The sequence below is a fragment of the Aquarana catesbeiana genome, linkage group LG09 (genome assembly GCF_042186555.1).
Source record: "Aquarana catesbeiana isolate 2022-GZ linkage group LG09, ASM4218655v1, whole genome shotgun sequence".
Taxonomy (NCBI): Eukaryota; Metazoa; Chordata; class Amphibia; order Anura; family Ranidae; genus Aquarana; species Aquarana catesbeiana.
Window position 1 is genome coordinate 290,451,184 of NC_133332.1, and position 20,314 is coordinate 290,471,497.

Here is a 20,314-nt window from a genome sequence, read left to right on the forward strand (position 1 = left end):
TGTATTGTGTTGGGGGATGGGGCCTATCAGTAGACACTGTTACTCTGTCCTGAATGTGCAAAGTCCAAGCAAAGGTGGGTATGGGGAGTTGGACTTTGGATTCTCTTATCTGTCAGTCCAGGAGAATTGTTTGAACGTGATGACCAAACTCGGCTGCTTTAACACAAAATGCCACTGTCCCCTCTCAAAAAAAAAAGAGAAATCCTAGAGAAATAGACAAAAAAAAGAGTGTCAGCTAGTTGTCTTAAGAGTTCATCATTATTCATTGTCAACTAAATTGAGACAACAGGCATCCGCCATGTTTCGTGGGCCAAACCGTTCTCCTTCATCAGGGCTTCTTGTAGAACTCTAAATATAAAGGCTCCTGGAAAGTGTTCTATGTCAAATAAAGAGCATTGCATGTGGAAATGGATGTGTGCTTGTGAAGCTTGGAAGAGACTGCCACCCCCCTAAAGACATGCCACAGCACATGTGCAGTAAGTTACCTTGTGGCCTCGAGGGATGCTTGACATGGGTATCCCAGGAGGCTGTGGGAACTTAAACATCATTCTCACTCACCTAGGTGAAAACCTAGAAATACAGTAAGGGGAGATTTCCCCAAATAGGGTAAAAAAAAATTACATTTAAAAAAAAAAAGCAGTTTGCAATTTTGAGAGGGGGGGGGCGGCAAGAGATGAGATGGCAGTCAGCTTTAAGAGTTTCCGTTCACAATGTAGAGAATAATGGAAAACGCAAAGGTGGGTAGGAGAATTTTAAAACCCCCAGGTGGACAGGAACAGAGCCAGAAATGAAAACAGGGGGATCTTGCAGTAGGAGTACCATACACCTGTAGGATGCCAAGGGCTGACTCAGACCCACAGTCACTCCTTTTTATGAAAATATCACCTTTGGGTAGACTAACCTTTCAGACTAGGTTCACGCTGATGTGCAAGTTATATCCATTGTGCAGTGCGATTTTTTTTTTTTTTTTTTTTTTTAAAGAGCAGCTCCAGTGCAAGATGCAGTTTAGAAGCAATTCTAATGAGTTTTTGATGCGATTTGGATTCAGTCAATATCTTATTCTTTCTCCTGCAATGGACTAGGGATAGGAGAGGAGGAACAAAGTAAAGACTTGCAGAAAAGTACTGCAATTGTGTTATCTTAGTACAGATAAGCGATTTCCATTCAAGTGTTTGTAGCTACAAATCACATCACAGTTTACTAAACTTAGACAGGACCCTTTTTAAAATTGCATTGGAATTGCACTGCATATGTGAACGGCCTCCATAGAAATTCATGTTATTTCATTTGTCATGCGATTCCATGTGTTCTGGAACACATCAGAAATCTCATAAATCTGAATCGGGTCTTAATTTTGTAAACCACAGAGGCAAGGATTTACTAAATTGAATTTGTAAATAGAGGGCTTATCAATGAAAAGAATAACCAGCTAGACATAGAAACCTATCAATTGTCACTTTACACAGGAAAACTAATTTTTTGCACTGGGTAGGTAATAATGCTAAGTAAAAACAAAGGTGTCGTACCTAGCAGGGCATCTAAATGTTTTTTTTGTTTTTTTTGACTCCCACAAAAGAGTACCAGTTCCTGGGCACAGATTGGTTACTCTGGGATGTCCTGTGAACAGTCAGACCCACACAGGAGAAGGAGATGTAAGCTGTGTTCATACTCTGTTTACACTCGGTACATCACTTGAGCCTTTGCAGAAAGGTCTTTTCAGTCTTGAGATTCCTCAGTAATCCTTCAGGTTTCTAGTTTGTCTCTCCAGCTACAATAGTTGCACACATCTTCATAGAAGAAGGCAGGTTTGTGCAGGCCATATGACCTATAATCTTCCCAGGGCAATCGCCTTACACTGTGCCTTTGTGACTGGTGAGGTTTCAAAGTTATTTCATGGTAATCGACACGCTGGCATATTAGCAAATCAGTATGTGGTAATATTTGACTAGATAGGGCAAAAAAGTTTTCAGGATTCACAATATATATATATATATATATTTTTTTTTTATTTTCAGGGTCCCCCTGGCCCCCACGGAAACCCTGGCCCACCTGGATATCCTGGACCAAAGGTTAGTCATACACAAGTCACATGACATCTCATATACAGCAGTTTTGAACAAAATGCATCTAAGCAGTGAGCTTTTAATGCTGTTCACTAGCTCTAAATACAACGTTCCAAACTTGGAGCTGCAAAAAGAATTTGAGTAGCACTGATTTCTCTGCATTCTCTGACTTGTAGCACCTCCATATGATGTTTTCTAGTGTTTAAGGTAAAACATTTTCTTCTATAGTTCATGCTGGGGAGCTTATTGTTCTATATCAGAGGGAACTATAGAAGAACAAAACTGTTATTTTTAGAGCAGGAGGGGAGGATCGGAGAGCTGACAGGCAGGGAGGGGAGGGGGGAGGAGGACAGAGGAGACGCAGACACAGGAGAGCAGGACTGCGGATGACGGAGGCATGTACTCTGATTATGGTAATCAGGTAACAGAGAGAGGGCAGAAACTGGCAGGATCAGCCAGGTATTTTAGGTGTTACAAGGGGCCAAATTACACAGCACAAGCACTGTGCTGTATAACATGCTTTAAAGAAACAGGATCAATATTTTTTTGGGGGGAGGGGTTAACAAACGCTTTAAAGCTGAATTTCAGTTATGTTCTTTTTTCTACATAGTAAGTATATTATTATTAATATTATTATACAGGATTTATATTGCGCCAACAGTTTGTGCAGCGCTTAACAAAATAAAGGCAGACATTACAGTTACAATTTGGTACAAGAGGAATCAGAGGGCCCTGCTCATTAGAGCTTACAATCTAAAAAGGGAGGGTCAATTGATACCAATGGTAATTGCTGTTGGGGATGAGCTGATGGAGGAAGTAAAACAGTGTTAGTTAGAAGCAGGATAGGCTTCTTTAAAAAGAAGGGTTTTCATGGATCGTCTAAAGATGGATAGATTAGAGGACAGTCGGACAGATTGGGGTAGGGAGTTCCAAAGGATGGGAGAAGCTCTGGAGAAATCCTGGAGGCGAGCATGGGAGGAGGTGACAATGGAGCTAGAGAGCATGAGGTCTTGGGAGGACTGAAGAGAGCGGCTTGGTTGGCATTTTGGGACTAGGTTAGTGATGTAGCTGGGGGCAGAGTTATGGATGGCTTTGTAAATTATTGTTAGTACTTTGAATTTTATTCGTTGGGTGAGTGGAAGCCAGTGGAGGGATTGGCAGAGAGGGGTGGAGGACACTGAATGGTTGGTAAGGTGGATGAGTCTTGCAGCGGCATTCATGATGGATTGAAGGGGGGAGACTATGTAAAGGTAATCCAATGGGGAGGGAGTTGCAGTAGTCGAGGCGAGAGATGACCAGGGAGTGAATTAGAAGCTTGGTGGTGTCATTAGTTAAAAAGGGGGGTATTCTGGAAATGTTGCGGAGGCTAAGGCGGCATAATATACATATATGTATACATATTGCATACCTGGCTGATCCCTATGGAAGGGCAAAATCACTGTAGTAGGAATGGACAGAAGAGCCAAACGTTCACCATGTTTAGAGCCATTTCTTTCCTTCTATAAGTGTTCTCGGTGATGGGTCAACGAGAAGTCAGTAATCTCTTATACAGATTGTGCTCCCACCGCAGAAGATGGTCACATTTTATATAAACTATATGTGTGTGTGTGTGTGTGTGTGTGTGTGTGTATATATATATATATATATGTGTATGTATATATATAGTGTGTGTGTGTATATGTATGTATATATATATATATATATATATATATATATATATATATATATATATATATATATATATATATATATATATATATACCCTGTTTCCCCGAAAATAAGACCTAGCGTGATTGTTGGTGATGGCTGCAATATAAGCCCTACCTCCCAAATAAGCCCTACCCTGTTTCCCCAAAAATAAGCCCTACCCTGAAAATAAGACCTACAAGGACTTTAACTAGGGCTTATTTGGGGGGTAGGGCTTATATTGCAGCCATCACCGACAATCACGCTAGGTCTTATTTTCGGGGAAACAGGGTATATATATATATATATATATACACACACATATATATATCTAACGTGTGTGTATATGTGTATATATATATATATATATATATATATATATATATATATATATATATATATATTATACACACGCAGTAAGCCATTGCAAAATAATTCCTTAGATTTTCTAGTTTGAAAAATTGTTGCATTTGTTCTTTTGGGCAATTGCATATCATTACCATCTTATTAAATAAACCTCTGCTAAAACGCTTAATAGAACTCTGTACTGAAGGAAGATCGAAACTGTGAGTGCTGATTTTCTTTCAAAATGCTGGCTGTCTGGCTAATTCTTGCTAATCCACTGGCTTCAGTTACTGATAATGCACTGACCCAGTATGCAGATAAGTTCAGACTTTCTGATCTACATTCTGTTGCCTGGTCAGTAATGCTGACCATACACTGGTGTGTGTGTGTGTGTGTGTGTGTGTGTGTATATATAAATATTCAGCCAACAGTTTCCTCGATCCATACAGCATGGGTGGATGAATCCAAGGATATTGAGCATCAAGGGGCCAATAGGCACAGTGTATGGTTACATTATTATCACAACCAGGGACAAGACAAAAAAACCTTCTGCGCATGTGTGGTGGTGATCTGGCATCAGTTTTCAGATACATCTACTTCTGCATCGGAACTATAGACACCCTATGCTTTTCTGCCCTCTTAGGACTAGAGGAGCCCCAATAACATTCTACAAAAACTTAACAGAATGAGGACACACCAGCCTAGCACATTATCATAAGGTGGCATTTATTGTAAGATAAAAAGAAGTCTACTCACAAACATGCTACCTTATGATATCAAACAAAGCTCATCAAGATATCAGTCAGTACATTCTGCATGCTCCTGGGCTAGGGAGGACACCATCTGGATCCAAACTGGTTTGTGTTTAGAGGGTCGTATCCTCTATTTCAAAGCCAAATTATTTGGATCCTTACAGTTTAGCAATTTATATGCAACTGAACGTGGCATAAGAATTATTCATCCCTGGAGTCCCACCTTCCCAGAGTCATGTGATCCTGCCAATTATTACTTCCTGCAGTCAAATGAATCAAATAACATAAAGACAAACCAAATATAAAAGGCAAATATATTTCACCATAAAGTTAATACTAATTTACCTTTTTCTGCATATTTGGATCTAGATTCCTCGGGTAATTCCACCTCCTATTACATTTGTAATCTCCATACATATTGTCCTGAATTAGGATTATATATTATACCATTATATTCAAGTGTATAGCATTCCTAGAATAATGGGAAAAAAACATGATCTTCCTCCCTGGAGGACCCTGTATTCCATATCATATCATCTATTTTACAATAAATGTTACATTGGGATAATGCACTAGGCTGGTGTGCCCTCTCTCTGTTGTGTTTTTGTACAACCAGGGACAGCCAGACACCTAGTATTTTTAGAAGTAGGTTGGCAATTGAAGCTTCCGTATAACTCTGTACACTTTTTTTTTTTTTTTTTCTTCAAGAGGTGCTCGGTGTCTGTTCATAAAGAATACTCTCCAGATGAACTATATGCATTCCAATAGTTTTAGCAAATGCTATTGCAGGCCCTTACCATTTCTGTTGTGGATCAATTGGCTTAGACCTTGAAAGCATTTTCTAATAGTTGCAAAAAAAGAAATTAGAGTTCCCTGGAAGTTTTTGAAATGATAGCTGGCTGCAAATTAAAATTCAAAGTTTTCATTAACATTGCACATCCAATAACAAAGGTTTCTAAAAGATTTATGTTTCATAAACTACCCCAAAATTAAATTATGTTTTCATGGTAATAGTATTGTCACAGACCTGGACTATGTACAGCTTGGCTCAACAATTCTGTAAAGGAAGTTTCAACTTTCCATTCAAACACCCCATTCTATTTCGCACCATCTCCCGAATAAATGTCAATAGCTGCACTGATCAAGAATCTGCCTGGCAGTGTGACATCTCTGTAAATGAGAGTGTGCCAGATTTTGGGCTACACATTGTAACATTTTCCCCTGCAGTGTGTCCCTGAGGTCTTCCCAGTCATCCCGGACTTGATAGCGTACTTTGTCTGCAGCCAAGTTGTGGTTGTAAATTATCGGTGCAGACATAACTTGTCTATTTCAGGAAAGGATCGGTATGATAAAATAAGCCTGCAGGCCAGATTGTTTGCTTTGTCTATCAGCTACATTATGCAATAATGCACAGTGCCCACCTGCCTTAAAGGGGCATCTTGAAAATCCTGAGCATTGCATTGCATGCCTTGTGGCTCATGTGTAAACAATTCATACTGTTAATGTGAGATTATATTTCCATCTTATTCTTTGTGGTCTGTGCACCTTTGAGTAATGTGCTGTCATTTGTTGAGCCAAAGTAGTAGAGGAGTTTTTTGGGTCGGGATCGCATGTTGTTAGAGCCATAGACTTTAATGGAAGGGTCTGAAAAATGCACACCTTAAAACATGTCAAAAGTGCAAGTACAACTACAGATGCTCATGTGAACCCAGCCTTAGAGGTGTCTTCTACACGCCAAAGTTAGATCGACTTGTATCTAAAGCAGACGCCTTCAGCCTTATCCCACTAGGGCAACACCAGATGGGAATGTTTAGCATCAATAATAGATGATTTTTACTCCCACATATACTCACACTCTATTCAGCAAGCTGGAGTGAAAGGAAATACAGTATTATGGACTCTCTCCCCTTCTTTCTACAATGCAGTGCTGGTTGTGTGAATGACATTTGGGCATGAAACACATCTTTTTGTTTGGTCTAAGCTGGGTCCAGAGGTGCCTGAAGCTATATACACTCACCGGCCACTTTATTAGGCACACCTTGCTAGTATATTGTTGGACCCCCTTTTGCCTTCAGAACCACCTTAATTCTTCGTGGCATAGATTCAACATGCTATTGGAAACATTCCTCAGAGATTTTGGCCCATATCGACATGATAGCATCATACAGTTGCTTCAGATTCCCAAAGGTTCTCTATTGGATGGAGATCTGGTGACTGTAGAGGCCATTGGAGTACAGTAGACTCATTGTCTTGTTCAAGAAACCAGTTTGAGATGATTTGAGCTTTGTGACATGGTGCATTATTCTGCTGGAAGGAGCCATCAGAAGATGGGTACACTGTAGTCATAAAGGGATGGACATGGTCAGGAACAACACTTAGGTAGGCTGTTGCGTTTAAACGATGCTCAAATGGTACTAAGGGGCTCAGTGTGCCAAGAAAACCACACCATTACACCACCACCAGCCTGAACCGTTGATGCAAAGCAGGATGCATCCATGCTTTCATGTATTTTTACGTCAAATTCTGTCACTACCATCTGAATGTTGCAATTGAAATTGAGAGATCAGACCAGGCAGTGCTTTTTCAATCTTCTATTGTCCAGTTTTGGTGAGCCTGTGTGAATTGTTGCCTCAGTTTCCTGTTCTTAGCTGACAGGAATGGCACCCATTGTGGTCTTTTGCTGCTATAGCCCATCTGCTTCAAGGTTCGATATGTGTTGTGCGTTCAGAAATGGTATTCTGCATACCTTGGTTGTAACAAGTGGCTATTTGAGTTACTGTTGCCTTTCTATCATCTCGAACCATTTTCCTCTGACATCAACAAGGCATTTTCTTCCACACAACTGCCACTCACTGGATATTTTCTCTTTTTCGGACAATTGTCTGTAAACCATAGAGATACTCAGACCAGCCTCATTGGCACCAACAAGCATTCCACGTTCAAAGTCACTTAAATCCCTTCTCTTCCACCATTGTGTGTATAAAAGGTCAATGAGTTTCTGGACTCCTGACAGACCCTTGCATCTTTCATCCAGTGCTGCACAGACGTTTCTGGATTCTGAGTCATGGGGAAAGTAAAAGAATTGTCAATGGATTTGTGGGAAAAGGTAGTTGAACTGTATAAAACAGGAAAGAGATATAAAAAGATATCCAAGGAATTGAGAATGCCAATCAGCAGTGTTCAAACTCTAAGAAGTGGAAATGAGGGGTTCTGTTGAAACCAGATCACGGTCAGGTAGACCAACTAAAATTTCAGCCACAACTGCTAGGAAAATTGTTCGGGATGCAAAGAAAAACCCACAAATAACTTCAGGTGAAATACAGGACTCTCTGAAAACATGTGGTGTGGCTGTTTCAAGATGCACAATAAGGAGGCACTTGAAGAAAGATGGGATGCATGGTCGAGTCGCCAGAAGAAAGCCATTACTACGCAAATGCCACAAAGTATCCCGCTTTCAAGCAGCACAGAAACAAGCCTCAAACTTTCTGGCACAAAGTCATTTGGAGTGATGAGACCAAAATTGAGCTTTTTGGCCACAACCATAAATGCTACATTTGGAGAGGAGTCAACAAGGCCTATGATGAAAGGTACACCATTCCTACTGTGAAACAGAGGTGGCTCACTGATGTTTTGGGGATGTGTGCACCTCAAAGGCACAGGAAATTTGGTCACATTTGATGGCAAGATGAATGCAGTATGTTATCAAAAAATACTGGAGGAATATTTGCATTCATCAGCCAGGAAGCTGCGCATGGGACGTACTTGGACATTCCAACATGACAATGATCCAAAACACCAGGCCAAGTTGACCTGTCATTGGCTACAGCAGAATAAAGTAAAGGTTCTGGAGTGGCCATCTCAGTCTCCTGACCTCAATATAATTGAGCCACTCTGGGGAGATCTCAAACCGTCAGTTCATGCAAGACAGCCCAAGAATTTACAGGAACTGGAGGCTTTTTGCCAAGAGGATGGGCAGCTTTACCATCTGAGAAGATAAACAGCCTTATCCACAAATACCACAAAAGTCTTCAAGCTATCTTTGATGTTAAAGGGGGCAATACACGGTATTAAGAACTGGGGTGTGTAAACTTTTGATCAAGGTCATTTGGGTAGTATCTGTTGAGACTGTGATTTTAAAAAGAGTAAACCAAGCTGATTGATAATAAATCGATTCAGCCAAACACTAACCATGAGTGAAAAAAATGTTTTTGTGTTATCATTCATATTCTCTGAAAAATTACAAAAAAATCAAAAATTCTGCCAGGGATGTAAACTTATGAGCACAACTGTATATACAGTGCTCCACATACATGAGTACACCCCAACAGATTGGTCAGAAAACCGCTACTTTCATTTCAGAATCAACATTTCCTATGGGACACTATACTACAAAATATTCCCACAAATGTGGGCCATTGATTGCAACCAAGATTTGTTCATTTGCACACAAAGTATTTCTCCTACATTTTAGACAACAAAATCCTAATTGAGAAGAATTCAACTACAGGTGAATCTTAATTATTCAATAAACAGGTGTCCAGCAGACACTTGATTATAAAAGGGTGTTACTTAACAAAGAAAACCCCTTCCCATTTCATGCTGTCAGCAATGGCACCACATGGAGGAGAAATGTCACAAGGCCTGAGAGAGAAAATAATTTCTTTACACAAGAAATGTAAAGGCTACAAGAAGATCAGCAAAGCTTTACTTATCAGTCAAATTACTGTAGCAAAAGTGATACAAAAATTTAACAAAGATGGAACTGCAACCATCTCAGAGACGTCTAGGCCATTCATGGGAGTTAACACCTCGACAGGAGCATCTTCTGATGAGAAGGGTTGAAGAAAATAGCCACGCAATTTCATTGCAGTTAGCTATAGAAGTAGAAAGCCAAACTGGAGTGATTGTTTCCCGTGACACAATATGGCATACACTGCAGAGGAATGCCATGCATGAGTGTCGTCCACGAAGGAAGCCTCTCCTAAAGCCCATGCACAAAAAAGCCCTCCTAGAATTTGCCAGGGACCATGCTGAAAAAGAAGACTACTGGGACTCTGTACTGAGACCACTAATTGTTTTTGGAACTGATGACTTCAAAACTGTATGGCGTCGCAAAAAGTGAGGAGTACAAAGAAAAATGCATGGTGGTAGCAATTCTCCTTCTGTGGGGCTGCACGAGTGCCGCTGGTGTCGGGGAGCTGCATTTCATTGATGGTATCAAGAATTCACAGATGTACTGCTCGGTATTGAAAGAGAAGTTGCTACCATTACTCCGTGCCCTTGGTTTTCATGCACTTTTCCAACATGACAATGTTCCAAAACACACATCTAAGGCCACTGATGCATTTCTAAAGAACAGGGTGAAAATGATTCAGTGGCCAAGTACTGTATGTCTTCTGATCTGAACTCAATCGAACACCTATGGGGAATTCTGAAGAGACAAGTTGAGCATCACTCTCCATGCAGCATATTATTAACCTTACTTTCATGTAATGACCTAAACAAATGTTCTATAAAACTCAGTTTTGTCAAAATTGTGGTAATTGTTCTTGTGTACATTGAGATATTGATTAAAATCTTACTTTTCCAAAGAGGTGTACTTATTTATGCTGAGCACAGTATGTATGTATGGTGTGTGTCAATTTTTATTGGGTAACAAGTTTTGGACAAAAGACATACATTGCACATCTCAAGCATAGTGTCTGACAAAGTCAGAAGATTCAAACCATTGAACAAGTACAGGGTTCGCATGTAGGGCTTCTTCCTTTTTTTTTTTTTTTTTTTTTTTTAACTCCCATAACATGGAAGTCAATGGAAGACAATTTTAAGTGGGAGGGAGCAAAAGCAGCTGATTATGGGTAAAACATGCTTTCTTCAACTTGAAACTTGCTTTACAGGTATTGTATTGTATTGTATTGTATTGTTTGTTTGTTGCATGCATACTAAGTAATATGTAAATTTGGACAGGATACACCACATTTTTTCTGAAAATGCCTTCAAGCTTATTCCTCTCTAGAATGACAGTGCCATCAGTGTTTAGGCATCTTTCAGAAGCAGCAGCTGTTTCTTGGACTAAGATGCTGGCCTAGAGAGAACACAAGCACGTGAACTCTGGAGTCTGTGAATTAGGCTTTCCACTCTTGGCTGTGTGCTTACATGTGATCTTACACAGATCAATCCCCGCTACTGCCTCAGACCTAGGGTTACCAGATTTTCCAAATGAAATCTGGAGACACCCTACTGACCATGTCCATTTTTAACCACAAAACCACGCCACATTTGTAGTCACATCCACAAAATTACACCTCCATTTTTAACATGCTTCGTCACAGACACGTTTGGTCACAGACTTTTGGACAAAATGTTGAAAAGCACAATAGAGAAATTATGCTGGGTATAGCACGGCACAGGGAACTGTGGTCGTGGCCAAATTGCTGTAACAGTGGGAGTGACTTAAAGTGGTTCTAAAGCCTAAACCTTTTTTTACCTTAAAGTGATTGTAAAGCTTCGTTTTTTTTTTTAAATACCCAACAAGTTACACAATGGTTTTGCACAGAGCGGCCCCGATCCTCCTTTTTTGGGGTCCCCTGGTGGTGCTCCTGGCTCCTCCTCTTCTGGAGTGGCCCCACGGAGAGCCGCTTTCCATGGGGGCACTCGTGCGGGCGCGCTCCTGCTGCTATCAATCTATCCAATGATGACCCGAGACAGCGGCTGGAGCTGCTGTGCTCGTCCCCACCGCGGGAACAGTTGGGCTCAGGTAGATAAAAGGGGGGCTCTGGGGGGCTGCTGCAGCTCAAAAGTTTTTTCACCTTAATGCATAGAATGCATTAAGTTGAAAAACTGAGGGTTTACAACTCCTTTAATGCTTTCCCTGGGTTTAAGGTAAAAAATGTTTAGGTAGTAATTTCGCCCCCTTATACTTACCTGAGCCCTTACTTGATCCAGTGCTGTGCCCATCCATAGCAGTCCAGATAGCAAGCAATTGCGCTGCAAGTTTGAAAATGACTTGCTAAGCTATTGCTAGACTTGCCAGCCTTCACAAGTTTTTTTGCACAATTGCAGCAAGTCTGCATTGCCTAATACCAGATCAACTTTCTTTGCAAACATTCTGCAAGTCTGCTGTAAGTTCTGGTTCAGTTATGTTGTGCAATAGTCATCCCACCACAGGGGTCACTGTGGCTGAATTTTCATGCTGTAGACTTGCAGAGCACTTGCTGTAGACTCACCACTACAACTTTGCTCTTGCTAGAGACTTGCTACAAATTGGAAAAGTGTCAACTAGAACTTGTGCTTCAAGTGCTCTGCAAGTGTACAACTTGCCACTGAAAATGTGCAGCAAGTTAACAGACTTACAATTTAACAATGCCACAAATTTTTGGCAATTTATCCTTGCTATCTGGAAGCTCTCCCCCACTCTTGTAGGCTTTGCTGAGGCAGCTGTCATTCAGATCCTGTGACGGAGTGTGGGGTGAGGGCTGAGTTGCACTGTCTGTGTCTATGGTAGTAGGCAGTGTGGCTCAGGATCGAGCCTGCAGGTTTGCCACCATAGGGTGACATGGTAGAACACCTAGAACAGGAGAAGCCAGGAGCACCGGTGGGACCCAAGAAGAGGATCAGCGCAGCTCAGTGCAATTATATTGCACAGAACAGGTAAGTAGAACATTTTGATTTAAAAACATTTTTTACTTTACAATTACTTTTAAATGGGCATGGTTAAATGAAATCTGACCCCACTATCTGTAGGTCAAGAGTGCAGGGGTCAGGCGTAAGTCACCCACATAGTGCAGGGGTCAGGTGTAAGTAAAACACAAGGTGCAGGGATCAGGAGAAGGTAAAACACAAGGTACAGGGGTCAGATGTAAGTGGTGCAGGCAGGAACTGCAAAAAAAGCTACAGTATGCAGTAATTTTTTTTTTTTTTTTTTTTTTTTTATATACATGATTTTAAAATCTGGTCCTGATTTCCTAATGGAATTTTAGTAGAAAAATGTGTCAGCATTAGTGGGCATCTCTAAGTTTTTGTTATTTTTATTTTATTTTTTTTTTAATTATGACGGCTTTTTTTCATAATGCATATACAACCCCAGTTCCAAAACATTTACATAAAAACAGAATGCAATGATTTGCAAATCTCATAAACCTATATTTTATTCAAAATAGAAAAATGTTTAAACTGAGAAAATGTATCATTTTAAGAAAAAAATAAGATAAGTTTGAAATTGGCAGCAACACTTCTCAAAGTTGGGACAGGGCACCAAAAAGCTAGCAAAGTTGGAGGTACTAACAAGGAAGAGGTAGAAGAACATTTTGCAACTAACTAGGTTAATTGGCACAGGTCAGTAGCATGATCAGGTTTAAAAAGAGCATCTTATAGAGTCAGGGGTGTTGATTTACTCAAACGAGAGTGCAAAATCTGGTGAAGTTATGCATAGAAACCAATCAGCTTCCAGTTTTTTTTGGTCAAAGCTTAAAGTGATTGTAAAGTCTAGTTTTTTTTTCCTATAAAAATAACAAACATGTTATACTTACCTGCTCTGTTGCAGTGGCTTTGCACAGAGCAGCCCGAATCCTTCTCTTCTTGGGTCAATCTTCTGTGATCCTGGCCCCTCTCTCCTGTTCAGTGCCCCCACAACAAGCAGCGTGCTATGGGGGCACCTGTGCTGAGTCACAGCTCCCTGTGTCCTTTCAGATACGAAATCCTGACCCCACATCGCCCCCTCTCTCCCCTGATTGGCTCGCTGACTTTGACAGCAGCCAATGGCACCGCTGCTGTGTCTAAGCCAATCGAGGGAGACTCTTGGATGAATAAGACACTCTTAGACAGAGAGGGACCTCAGGTAAGTGTTTGGGGGGGGCTGAAGGAAGCTGCTGCACACAGAACAGAAGGCTTTTTTTATCTTCATGCATAGAATGCAAGATAAACAACCTTCTGACTGTACAACCACATTAATTCAACAAGCTGAAGTTAGAAGCTGATTGGGTACCATGCACAGCTGCTCCAGATTTTGTACTCTCTAGTTTTAGTAAATCAACCTCGGTGTCTGAGAAGTAAAGATGGGCAGAAATTCACAAATCTGTAAAAAGCTGCATCTAAGAATTGTCAATTTCAGAGTAATGTTCAATGTAAAATTGGAATGACTTTAAAAATATCATCATCTGCAGTACATAATATCCAAAGATTCTGAGAATCTGTAGAATCCTTTGTGTGCAATATTGGATGTCCGTAATCTTCGGGCCCTCAGATGGCACTGCATTCAAAACAGGCATGATTCTTTGATGGACATCACTGCATGGGCTCAGGAATACTTCCAAAAACCCCTGTTTGTGAACACAGTTTGCCGTGCTGTCCAAAAATCCAAGGTAAAGCTCTATTATGCAAAGAAGAAGCCATATCTAAACATGATCCAGAAATGCTGACATCTTCTCTGGGCCAAAACTCATTTAAAATAGTCTGTTGCAAAGTGGAAAACGGTTCTGTGTTCAGACGAATCGAAATGTGACCTTCTTTTGGCCGCCACGTCCTCCGGCCTAAAGAAGAGAGGGACCTTCCAGCCTGTTGGTGTCAGTGCTTAGTTAAAAAAATGGCATCTCTGATTGTATGAGGGTGCATTAGTGCATATGGACTGGGCAGCTTGCACATCTGGAAAGGCACAAGCAATGCTGAAAGATATATATCCAGGTTTTAGAGCAGAACATGCCCCCATCCAGACAATGTCTCTTTTTCAGGAAAGGCCTTTCAAATTTCAGCAGGACAAAGTTAAACTGCATACTGCATCTATGGCAGGATGGCTTTGTAGTAGAAGAATCCAGGTGCTTAGCTGGCCTTGGCTGTAGTCCAGACCTTTCACCAATTGAAAATAGTTGGTGCATCTTGAAACAAAAAATACGACAAAGAAGACCCAGGACTGTTGAGCAGTTAGAATCCTATACCAGATAGGAATGGGACAACATTATTTTCCCAAAACTAAATCTACAACTGGTCTCAGTTCTCAGATGTTACAGAATGTTGTTAAAAGAGTGGATGCTACACCATGGTAAACATGGCCATGTCCTAACTTTTTTGAGACCCGTTGCTGCCATCAATATCAAAATGACTATATTTTTTTTCTTAAAATAGTAAATTTTTTAGTTAAAACCCTTGATATGTTTTCTATTGTAACTATAATATGGGTTTATGTAATTTTGCAAATCATTGCATTCTGATTTTGCACAGCGTTCCAACTTGTTTATAATTGGGGTTGTACTTTCAGTTCTAATAGTGTTTTAATGACAGCACACTGCATGAGAAGCAGAGCTGGCCCATAGGAGGTGTTTCCACTTGGTGCTTGAACGTCTTTTCTTTGATGGCCCAGATTGCATGCGACATGCTTATTCTGAGGTTCACACCCCCTTCCCCATTGGATCAATGTATATTGTGACAAGTTGGGGAATTTGTAGCTCATTGATGAGTTTACGCCACGGAAAAAGTACATTTTGGGACTTTTTCTGCCCACTGTTATTTAAAAGCAACACAAAAGTTCACATGGATATCTTCCCACGCAGGGGGTTCTTACCATCAATACGATAAGGAAAAACAGCCTCGAGGGTCTCTATGCAGTTCTATTGCTCAACATAGTAGTTTTGGTCTTCCTGACAATCAAACGCATCCAGTGCTCGTGCATACATGCTGTAATTCAGCTCGGTGTCTTTTCTGCAGCGTCCCAGCTGCTCCATCTGTCCCAGATTGTCTCTCTCTGAGGCTCATGCCTCAATCTGTTCTATCCTGGACAATATGGTGCAACATGCACCCCTCACAACTCCCTTGGGAAAATAAGGTGCAACGTGCACCTCTCACAACTCCCTTGCAATCACTAAACCTCCTCGGGAGGGTGGGGCCCTGAGCTCTAACTCTGGCTCTGAGATGAATGCAGCACACATCTGCAACATTGGTGTGCCTGCTTTAAAAAAAAAAAAACCTGGCAACAACAATTAGTAAACAACAAACAGGGGATAATACCGCTCCAGGTGATGGGTAATACACTGATGCAGGAGACAAAACGATTGACCGCACTCCAAGGATAAGAAAAATTGCTTTATTGGTATAAAAACATCCAACATGAAAAACCATTGAGGTTATAGCATCGTGACAGCACAGAGGGGAGCATGGTTGACGCATTTCACAAATTTCTTTCCTTAGTCAAAACCCATAAGCACTAATAGTCACATGTTTTAAATAGTAAGAACACAGCTGAATTACATGAAAGTGCTTAATTGGCTTTGCTCCAAACACACATGAACCACGCATTCGTCTAAGCCTCGGTTCACACTGGGACGACTTGTCAGGCGACCTAGGTCGCCTGACAAGTAGCGTCCCGTTCAATACAATGGAACTGTTCTAATCGGAGTGACGCAAGTCGCTCCGACTTAGAAAAAGGTTCCTGTACGACTTTGGGGGCAACTTGCATAGACTTCTATACAGAAGTCGTTTTGCAAGTTGCCCCGGCAGTCGTGTGCAGGTCGCCTCGGTGAGGCGACCTGCAAGTCGTGCCGCCTCTGGTGTGAACCGAGGCTCAGGCTCGCCAGTTCCTAAGTGTCTTGCAGGACAATTTCATGGGTCATATGGTAGACGCACCAACTAGAAACAAGGCGTTACTATATCTACTGATTACCAACAATACAGACCTGATCACGGATGTGGAAATATGGGGCATTTTAGGAAACAGCGATCACAGGTCAATTGGCTTCACTATAAATCACACAAATAGGAAACACAAGGGAAACACACAGACACTAAATTTCAAAAGAGCCAACTTCCCTAAACTACGAACCTTGCTAGAAGATATAAATTGGAATAAAATCTTAGAAACAAAGAACAGATGGGTTTGCTTTAAGAGCATATTAAACAAGGGCATTAGCTAGTGCATCCGCATTGGGAAAATACATTTAAAAGAGCGTACAAAAGTCCTGGATGGCTTAACTCTAATGTAAATATGCATATAAAAGCAAAGGGGAAGGCCTTCAAAAAATACAAGGCTGAGGGATCATCGTCAGCATTCAGACTTTACAATGAATGCGACAAGATATGTAAGGGTGTAATTAGGGGGTTAAGATAGAACACAAAAGACACATAGCGGAGGAGAGCAAAAAAAATCCCAAGAAATTCTTTAACTATATAAACAGTAAAAAAGGAAGGACAGACTGTATTGGCTCCATAAAGAATGAGGAAGGACATCTGGTTACAAAGGATGGGGTGATGGCGAAGGTATTGAATTTATTCTTCTCAGTCTTCACGAGGGAATCTGTGGGCTTCAGTAACCAAAACTGCAGTGTTTGTCCTCATGACACATCACAGGAAGCACCCTCATGCCTAACAGAGGACAGAATTAGAAATAGACTTGGGAAACTTAACATTAATAAATCACTGGGACCAGATGGCTTACACCCAAGGGTACTTGGGGAACTCAGTCAAGTAATTGCCAGACCATTGTTCCTCATTTTTACTGACAGTCTGCTGACTGAAATGGTACCAGCTGATTGGAGAAAAGCCAATGTAGCACAAATATTTAAAAAAGGGCCAAAATACATCCCTGGGAATTACAGACCATTTACCTAACATCAATAGTATGCAAGCTCTTGGAGGGGATGATAAGGGACTATATACAAGATTTTAGTAATAAAAACCTTATCATTAACAGTAATAAGCATGGATCCATGAAGAATTGTTCATGGATCAATGCTTATTACTGCTAATGATACCGTTCTTGCTAAACCATTAACCTATTAGCCTTCTATGAGGAGGTGAGCTGCCATCTAGATAAAGGAAGGCCTGTAGATGTGGTGTATCTGGATTTTTCAAAAGCATTTGACACAGTTCCCCATGGCATGGACCATAGGGTAAGATCATGGATTGAAAACTGGCTACAAGGGCGAGTTCAGAGGGTGGTGATAAATGGGGAATACTCTGAATGGTCAGGGGTGGGAAGTGGGGTCCCTCAGGGTTCTGTGCTGGGACCAATCCTATTTAATTTTTTCATAAACGACCTGGAGGATGGGGTAAACAGCTCATTCTCTGTATTTGCAGATGACACTAAGCTAAGCAGAGCAAAGAATATCTGAACAAATTAATGGGGTGGGCAACTACATGCCAAATGAGGTTTAATGTAGAAAAATTTAAAATAATGCATTTGGGTGGCAAAAATATGAATGTAATATACTCACTAGGGGGTGAACCTCTTGTGGAATCTAGGATGGAAAAGGATCTGGGGGTCCTAGTAGATGATAGGCTCAGCAATCGCATGCAATGCCAAGCTGCTGCTAACAAAGCAAACCGAATATTGACATGCATTAAAAAGGGGATTAACTACAGAGATAAAGCAATAATTCTCCCACTCTACAAAACTCTGGTCCGGCCACACCTGGAGTATGCTGTCCAGTTCTGGGCACCAGTCCACAGGAAGGATGTACTGGAAATGGAGCGAGTACAAAGAAGGGCAACAAAGCTAATAGAGTCTGGAGGATATTAGTTATGAAGAAAGGTTGTGAGCACTGAACTTATTCTCTCTGGAGAAGAGACGCTTGAGAGGGGATATGCTTTCAATTTACAAATGCCATACTGGTGACCCCACAATAAGGATAACACTTTTTCATGGAAGGGAGTTTATTAAGACACGTGGCCACTCACTAAAATTAGAAGAAAAGAGGTTTAACCTTAAACTGCGTAGAGGGTTCTTTACTGTGAGAGCGGCAAGGATGTGGAATTCCCTTCCACAGGTGGTGGTTTCAGCGGGGGGCATTGATAGTTTCAAAAAACTATTAGATAAGCACCTGAACGACCGCAACATACAGGGATATACAATGTAATACTGACATATAATCACACACATAAGTTTGACTTGATGGACCTGTGTCTTTTTTTCAACCTCACCTACTATGTAACTATGTAAAACATCACCAGAAAAAACACATCAGTAAAATCAAAAAGTGAACAAGTGTTTGTGTAATAAATTATATATATATATACAGTGGGGACCGAAAGTATTCAGACCCCCTTACATTTTTCATTCTTTGTTATATATTGCAGCCATTTGCTAAAATCATTTAAGTTCATTTTTTTCCTCATTAATGTACACACAGCACCCCATATTGACAGAAAAACACAGAATTGTTGACATTTTTGTAGATTTATTAAAAAAGAAAAACTGAAATATCACATGGTCCTAAGTATTCAGATGCTTTGCTGTGACACTCATATATTTAACTCAGGTGCTGTCCATTTCTTCTGATCATCCTTGAGATGGTTCTACACCTTCATTTGAGTTCAGCTGTGTTTGGTTATACTGATTGGACTTGATTAGGAAAGCCACACACCTGTCTATATAAGACCTTACAGCTCACAGTGCACGTCAGAGCAAATGAGAATCATGAGGTCAAAGGAACTGCCTGAAGAGCTCAGAGACAGAATTGTGGCAAGGCACAGATCTGGCCAAGGTTACTAAACAATTTCTGCTGCACTTAAGGTTCCTAAGAGCACAGTGGCCTCCATAATCCTTAAATGGAAGACATTTGGGACGACCAGAACCCTTCCTAGAGCTGGCCGTCCGGCCAAACTGAGCTATCGGGGGAGAAGAGCCTTAGTGAGAGAGGTAAAGAAGAACCCAAAGATCACTGTGGCAGAGCTCCAGAGATGCAGTCGGGAGATGGGAGAAAGTGTAGAAAGTCAACCATCACTGCAGCCCACCATCACTGCAGCCCTCCACCAGTCGGGGCTTTATGGCAGAGTGGCCCGACGGAAGCCTCTCCTCAGTGCAAGACACATGAAAGCCCGCATGGAGTTTGCTAAAAAACACCTGAAGGACTCCAAGATGGTGAGAAATAAGATTCTCTGGTCTGATGAGACCAAGATAGAACTTTTTGGCCTTAATTCTAAGCGGTATGTGTGGAGAAAAACAGGCACTGCTCATCACCTGTCCAATACAGTCCCAACAGTGAAGCATGGTGGTGGCAGCATCATGCTGTGGGGGTGTTTTTCAGCTGCAGGGACAGGACTACTGGTTGCAATCGAGGGAAAGATTAATGCGGCCAAGTACAGGGATATCCTTGACGAAAACCTTCTCCAGAGTGCTCAGGACCCCAGACTGGGCCGAAGGTTTACCTTTCAACAAGACAATGACCCTAAGCACACAGCTAAAATAACGAAGGAGTGGCTTCACAACAACTCTGACTGTTGTTGAATGGCCCAGCCAGAGCCCTGACTTAAACCCAATTGAGCATCTCCGGGGAGACCTAAAAATGGCTGTCCACCAACATTTACCATCCAACCTGACAGAAATGGAAAGGATCTGCGAGGAGGAATGGCAGAGGATCCCCAAATCCAGGTGTGAAAAACTTGTTGCATCTTTCCCAAAAAGACTCATGGCTGTATTAGATCAAAAGAGTGCTTCTACTAAATACTGAGCAAAGGGTCTGAATACTTAGGACCATGTGATATTTC

The 20,314-nt window shown here is 41.2% G+C and overlaps 1 protein-coding gene across 2 annotated transcripts in view; it reads left to right on the forward strand.

Annotated features, from left to right (window-relative positions):
- The window catches only part of COL27A1 (collagen type XXVII alpha 1 chain), a 656,744-nt gene that overhangs the window by 84,494 nt on the left and 551,936 nt on the right, over positions 1-20,314 (forward strand). For both annotated transcript variants that reach the window (XM_073600403.1, XM_073600404.1), the window contains exon 5: positions 2,016-2,069. In XM_073600403.1, coding sequence (XP_073456504.1) covers positions 2,016-2,069 — 54 coding nt within the window. The remainder of the gene's footprint in view (positions 1-2,015; positions 2,070-20,314) is intronic.